Source organism: Pangasianodon hypophthalmus, chromosome 7 (genome assembly GCF_027358585.1).
Source record: "Pangasianodon hypophthalmus isolate fPanHyp1 chromosome 7, fPanHyp1.pri, whole genome shotgun sequence".
Lineage (NCBI taxonomy): Eukaryota > Metazoa > Chordata > Actinopteri > Siluriformes > Pangasiidae > Pangasianodon > Pangasianodon hypophthalmus.
Window position 1 is genome coordinate 11,403,532 of NC_069716.1, and position 7,679 is coordinate 11,411,210.

At 38.2% G+C, this 7,679-nt stretch overlaps 1 protein-coding gene across 1 annotated transcript; it reads right to left on the minus strand.

Moving 5' to 3' along the window:
* Positions 1 to 254: 254 nt before the first annotated feature.
* asb12b (ankyrin repeat and SOCS box-containing 12b) lies at positions 255 to 6,742 on the minus strand. The gene is made up of 3 exons (XM_026940396.3): positions 6,552 to 6,742; positions 4,176 to 5,019; positions 255 to 4,091 (listed from the first exon to the last, which is right to left on the minus strand). Exons 1-3 carry the CDS (start codon positions 6,714 to 6,716, stop codon positions 3,958 to 3,960), a joined length of 1,143 nt encoding a protein of 380 aa, XP_026796197.1. The 5' UTR covers positions 6,717 to 6,742; the 3' UTR covers positions 255 to 3,957.
* Between the last annotated feature and the right edge of the window lie 937 nt (positions 6,743 to 7,679).

A 7,679-nucleotide genomic window follows, 5' to 3' on the forward strand; every position in this document is an offset into this window, starting at 1 on the left:
GCTGAGGAGCTCCAGTGCTGATTGTACAGATGCTGGATGAGAATTTTCCCAGCTTCACTAGCTGCTGCCTGTCTGTCAGGAAGCTGTTGATCCACTGACAGACGGAGGTGGGCACGGATAGCTGGGTCAGTTTGGACAGGAGGAGGTTTGGAGTGATAGTGTTGAAAGCCGAGCTGAAATCCACAAACAGGATCCTCACATAAGTCCCTGGTCTGTCTAGATGCTGTAGGATGTAGTGCAGTCCCATGTTGACTGCATCATCCACAGACCTGTTTGCTCGGTAAGCAAACTGCAGGAACAGTTCCTTCCTTTCTCCAGACTCATCCCATCATTCTGGTCCAAGTTGATCTCATCTGTCCATAGGATGTTGTTGCAGAATTGTATGGGCTTTTTTAGACGCTTATGGCAAACTCTAATCTGGTCCTCCTGTGTTTGAGGCTTACCAATGGTTACATCTTGTGGTAAACCCTCTGTATTTACTCTGTTCAAGACTTTCTTCTCTTGAATGTTGACTTTGACACAGATATGCCTACCTCCTGGAGGGTGTTCCTGATCTGGCCAAGTGGCGCGAAGGGTTTTTTTCTTCACCAAGGAAAGAATTCTTCTGTCATCCACCACAATCCATGGTCTTTTGAGCCTTTCAGTGTTCTTGAGCTCATGAGTTTAAGAATGTGCCAAATACTTGATTTGGCCACACCTACTGTTTTTTCTATCTCTCTGATAGGTTTGTTTGGGCTGTGACAGCTCTTTGGACCTAACAGCAATAGATTCCAAATGCAGGAACAGATTCCAAATCCGAATGCCACACTTCAACTCTAGACCTTTTGTCTGCTTACTTATAAGTGAAATAATGAGAGAATAACACACACCTGGTCATAGAACAGCCAACTGTCCAATTACATTTGATCCCTTAAAAGGGGGGACCACTTATAAAAAGTGATGTAATTCCTACACCATTCACCCAATTTGGATGTAAATGTCCTCAAATTTAAGCTGAAAGTCTGCATTTTGAGCTCATATTCATTATTTAAATTCAATATACATATTAAATTCAAAATGCAATATATTGTGGTACACAACGAAAATAACAATGTCAATGTGTAAATATTTATGGACCAAACTATACATATAGTGCATGTTAGCATAATCTCAGTTAAAGTGAACATCATTGATCTATGTATTTTTAGGTAGATGTCAATATGTTTTATGGAAAGAGTAAAGGTGTGACAAGATGATGTAGATACAGCAACTATAAGACCAGAAGGTAAAGTACCTAAAAATGATGAAGCTAGAGAAACCTAAAAACTCAACTGCAATTTTCATCCCTCTCAAATAAAAAAGATGACATCTGTAATTTTGTGGGAGTACATGTATGTACAAGTGATTGTAGCTGTGTGCATGCATTAATTTTTTAATGGGGTCAGCATACTGTTTGCTGTCATGGTAGTGCCCAAATTGGCCCTAAACTACATAACCCATCAGTCCCAGCACATCACATGACCATGTCAAATGTCCCACTGATCACTCACACCTGTGTTACACCTAATAAGCACCCCTATTTAAGTTCTGGTTTCTGTGTGTTCCATTGTGAAGCTTTTGTTGTTGTTTGTGTGTATTTTATAGTCTGTGCCCCTTGTAGTCTGGATGATTTTGCCTTGTTTCCATTGTTCAAGTTTATGGTTCTTGTTTTCATAATCTTGGCTGGTTTATTTGTACTTTTCACAATAAATAATTTGCACTTGCATCTGCCTTCGCCTCCCAATTGTGACAGAAAGCTTGACCTTAATCATGGATGCAGCTGTCTAGGAAGGCCTCCTGGAGAGGAACCTCCTGCTGTGAGAGCAACAGGGGAAGGGAAGTTGGGTTAGAGTGGCTCGATGCCATGCAACCCCTCAAGAATTTTTCTGGCGGGGGGCTACCGACCCAACTAAAACCATCTCGCACCCTCCCTGCCCCACTTTGGATGTCTCTGTGCATTCACACCTGTTTTGTGTTGCATCTAATAAGCACCCCTATTTAAGTTCTGGTTTGTGTGCGTGTTCCGTTATGATGTGTGCCACATGCTCGCTTGTATTCTGGATGTTCCACTTTTCAAGTATGTGGTTTTTGTTTTCATAGTCTGTAGGACTAAATTATAAAGTGTTTTTATCTTAGTCTGACCAAGGACAGAAATAGGTCCAGTGGCAGGTTAAATGCGTGTTTTTAACTTTATGATTTAAATATCTGACTCCAATATATTTAATTATCTGTCTCCAAAGAATAAACTTTGTTCTAGTTATTGCTAGATGTGTAATATCTCAGTGTTCCATTTGTATTTAATCTAAACAGCTTCATGCTAGGCTTTCATTATAAAGTGATGTTCCTATGTCAGGAGATTTTATATAGCCTATTTATTAAACAATTATTCTATCAGAGGTTTCTATTGACGTGCAAACCTAGGCCTTTCCTATTTACTTGTCAGAGGTTTTCTTTAAACTTCCAAGTATTTTCCTCTTATCATAGGTTGTTAGAGGTCGCTTTCAAACGTGTTCAATGTACTAAAGCTTTAGCTAGGAAACTATTTATAATAAGCATATAAATCATACAAGTCATGCACCACACTTTCTTGCAGAAGAATTATTGAGTATTTAGAGAGAGAGTAATAAATGGGTTTATTGTACAAAACACAAATGCATAATATGCAGAAAGTAGAAACAAAGAGAAATTCTAGAGTCAGTGGACAGAGTCACAGGCACAGGCCTTTCCCGGGGGGACTCGGGGCACAAGGCAGTGGAGGATAGGTACAAGGATGGGTGCCAACCCATCGCAGGGTACAATTACACACACATTCACTTACTATGGACAATTTAGAGATGCCAATCAGCCTACAACGCATGTCTTTGGACTGGGGGAGGAAACCCCTGAAGCGGGAAGAACATGCAAACTCTATGCACACAGGGCGGAATCAAACTCCTAACCCTGGAGGTGCGAGGCAAACGTGCTAATAACTAAGCCACCGTGCCCCTCCACATTCCTGATCATTTTAACCTTAATGAAATTTCTGACACAATTTATAAATCTACTACAGTCTTGGCTGGTTTATATGTACTTTTCACAATAAATAATCTGCACTTGCAGCTGCCTTTGCCTCCCAGTTGTGACAATTGCACCCTAGTCTTGGATTCTGTGTGTGTGTGTGTGTGTGTGTGTATGTGTGTGTGTGTGTGTGTGTGTGTAACATATTACATTACAATAAAATGTGATGGTTATCTAGATAATGTAAACACTGTACACTGATAAGTTACTGTACACTTTATGACCTAACACATCATTTTGATTCAATTTTTTCCATTTTGATTCAATTCAATTTTTCTAAGTGAAGTCATGTTTCTAAGTGAATTATGAAAATGAAAAGCATGTGGTCTTCTGCTGTTGTAGCCCATCTACCTCAAGCTTTGATGTGTTGTGCATGCTGAGATGCTTTTCTGCACACCAGAGGTGTAAAGAGTGATTATATGAGTTACTATATCCTTCCTGGCAGCTCAAACCAATCTGGCCATTTTTCTCTGATATCTCTTATCAACAAGGCGTTTCCACCCACAGAACTGTCGCTTACTGTCGCTGTCCCATGAGATCAGTAGTTTCTGAAATAATCAAACCAGCTCATCTGGCACCAACAGTCACAGAGATCCTGACCTGTATCTGTGTGATATTTTTTTTTTTTTTTTTTGCGCTGGTGCAGGCGCATAAATATACACACACACACATATATATACAGTATATATATATATATATATATATATATATATATATATGAGTGTGTGTGTGTAATACATATACTCTACAATCTTAACTTTGATTACCAGTGAACTGTATAACAACATAAATATAAAGCTACAATATACAGTGGTAGTACATGACCTACCTAACATTTATAGTACTTAAGCTAACACAGAGAGAGAGGGCATAAAGCGTAGGTCATGTGATATGTTTCACATAATTTTTCAGCATTTCTGGAATATCCAGCCTATCAATCAAGTCCAGTTTGGATGCAATAGAAAGGTACTTCCGTATTGCAAGCCGAGTCTGAGACATCAGTGTTTTGGGGAAAGCTGCAAATAGAAAGAGATTTGGTAATATATTAAATAAAAGCATAAGCACACACAGTGTAAAATATCTTGAGTAACTGAGCTTACCTCTTTCTCTAAGCAGCAGCATGATAGCCTCATCTTGCTCTCTTGTTTTGTCCATAATCACCATTGGGATGTAGACGTTGGCTCCAAAGTCTATAAGGAGCTGAATGTATTCAGATTGGCACCCATATTTGAGACATGTGTCCAGCACTGTGTTTGACTGTTTGATCTTTGCCAATAGTTTCTCCTCCTTGCAGTTGTAGTCTGGATCGGCACCATGTAGCAGCAGCAGCTTGAAGCATTCCAGGTGTCCGTAAATGGCCGCAATGTAGAGAGGCCCTCGGCATGTTGTGGCATTGGAAGCCCAGTCTGGAACTTTGGCTCGGACATCTGTCTCAGCACCGTAATACAGCAGCTCCTTCAAAATGTCCACATCTCCCTCTCTGGCTGCAGTTAGCACTGGAGAGCAGTTGTTATATTGGCTTCCATTAGGATCAGCACCAGCTTTGAGCAAAGCAGAGACACAGCCAAGGTGTTTGGCACTGACAGCTGTGAAAAGCGGAGTCTGGGCTTTCACATCCAGGCTGTCCACCTTGGCGCCATGGGCTAAAAGGCACTCCAGGCAGCGGAGATGACCATGAGCGGCCGCAGTTTTTAGTGGTGTACTTGGTATTCCCCAGCCACTTCTGCTATTGATACATCTCCTGTAGCCTTCTTGAGAGAGCAGATCAGCCAGAAGTTTGTCATCATCTTCAGCAATGGCCTTATTTAACTGCTGACAGCCATCTTCTTCATCCTCTTTGGGTTGGAGGAGAGAGAATATCTTGGTAATGTCCATTAAGCTCATTTTGGTGGAATGCTTTGGAAAACTTGTCAAGGCTCCATTATAATTTTTAGCAGCACAAAGCTTTGGAGGAAAAAAAAGTTTGCCAATGTTTCAACCATCATTTTCTGTCCAGTACTTAGCAATGCATTTTAGCAACACAATTACAAAGTTAATTTTAAAAGACCAAATGCTTATTATGTCTATTCAAGTTATTATCATATAAACAGTATCCATTTAAATAGACATCTGAAACCCCCTCACATAGTTGAGTATTATAGTAATATGGCAGGTGTGTGTGTGTGTGTGTGTAGCACCCCAAAAACCAAAAACGTGTCTATCTTTGCAAGAATTATTGTAATATTATTGCATTTATTGCATTATTGTAACATAATGCAATGCATTTTAAACATAACACAATTAAAAATGGCACTGGTCCCTAAGTATTTCTGTCACTAATGTCAAAATATAGCTATATATCATTACAGCTACTGACATAAATAAAGAATAGCTATAAAATAATTAAATTACTACCACACAAGATCATTGCTTCATACATTCAATAAGGGTACATATGAGAGGAGACCTTGCATGACTTCTATTCCATGCTGTGAATTGTAAGAATGGGTTGAGCATTTCAATGGCAGTGTGAGTTTGAGATGCTTGTAGGGGTAGTTCTAATAGAAGATGGGTATATGTATATTATTTTATTTGATTGTTAAGTAAGGAATAAAGCAATGCAGGGCATGCTGTTATAGGAATATAATCCACAACAGGGTGGTGTGAGGCAGCCTGGGCAAAGCAGTGTTACTGTTTCCAGTCCAAAGTTGATTACTGTCCTATAAAGATACATTTTTGTTATGGACCATCTGCGAAACAAGATCCTGTTATCATTTATGTTATAGCAGCTATAAACTGTTGTTCTCTAACTAGACTCTCTTTTTCTCTCTTGAATAAGACAAACAAAAAAAAAGCAGTTTATCATGTTCCCTAGAAACCAAAAAGTGCAAGGTCTTCTATCCTGAAGACTTTTCCATAGAGGAAAACTTACTGACTGTTGTAAAGCAATGACACTGGAAACTTCTTCCATTAAAGTTAAATGTATGTTAAAAGTGTCCTTACAGAAATATTCACCATATCAATTTTCAATTTTCAACGATTTTCCATGTTAAATAACAGCACATTTTTAATCCATTTATTATTAGTCTTAGATTATGTATAGCATCAGCCATACAAATCCCTGTGAATTAGCTGTCATTATAGAAATTATAATGTATTACAAGACTGCCTTAATATAAACCTGTGATTTGACTTGTGGCCAGCACTACTGTCAGAGTAGAAATTCAACCCCACAGCAGCAATTCAAAAGAAACCCAGTTATGCTGAAATACTGCAGAGCAGCGCCAGTATGAATGAAAGATCAGTTTTTTTGTTTCATATTTACAAACACCAGTAATTTTTTTTAAATCACTTAGTTAATTTTTTCCCCTCAAAATTAATTGAACATAATCACTGTAATTTAAATGTAATTTTTTAAAATTATTAAATTAGATTTAGATTCAATTAGAGTCATTCAATCCACTTTTAAAAAGAACACATATACCTAGTCCACTTACCTCCAAGAGAGTAAATTGTAGCCCAAAGTTTTTGAATAGTTTCCAAACTGTTACTTTTACCGTCATCCACTGTGGAGTCACAAGGCAAGCTAACTGAACAGTTTTGTGTTCTAACAGACAGAAGTTGAAGCAGACAAAGGTGACAGTTTGACACAGAGAGTCCATGAGGCCTGGCCACCAAAAGGAGCTAATTTTAGGGCACAGATGGATCTGGTTAAACTTCCATTCTAGGAGTGTTGCTGCAGGAGTTTATAATTAGACAAGTGATTGAGTTTTGACAGGCAGTGAGGTGGTGGGTGTTTAGACTTCTGTCTGCTGTGTCTGCTCAGTAACTCTGAGTGTCTGTTCTCACAATTTATTCATTTAATTTATTTAAGACTTATTTACATTAAAATAATTTGAAGGCATTATACATATGAGATAAAAGCAAAGATAAAAATATAAAATAAAATATTATATAAAATATTTAAAGTCATACAAGAAGGTTCATAATACTCGGTGTTCATGACTCAGTTCATGACTCATGAGTTTTTTCAGATGTAAGGAGCAAATTGACCTGAAATACAGTGAGCACATATAGTTTGGATTTTATACACACTGACTACAACTTATAAATGAGATCTACACTTCTGTGACTGTTGGAGGTTGCAGGTTGTTGGTCTAAGATTGCTTAAATAACTTGTCAATTATAATATAGTAAATGCAAGTCTAGGGTGATTTTTCACAATAACTAAAAAAAGAAAAGATATGTGCGAGAGAATTTATAGGCATTCCCCTATGCCAGACACCAAAGTGTCTCCTAAGGTCAGCAGCTGTTCCACTGTTTAAAGCAATAGCTGACAATCAGCTGCTGATATGCCTCCATGCTTCACTGCAGGAGGTTTCTCCCAGCTCCCTCCTTATGCAGGAAAAAAAATGGTTGCACAATTGGCAGCAGTTCTTAAAATTCAATTACTTAGCAGAATAAATAGATACATTACTTGTATCTTCACTTTTCTTTTATTTATTTATTTATTTTTCAATTTTTCTGTCCTGTCCCGTACTGCCCTACCATACCACTACTATGTGGCAGTAAGTATGTTTTGTTAACAACAAAAAGTAACAATAAAGCCATAAAAGCTAATGGGA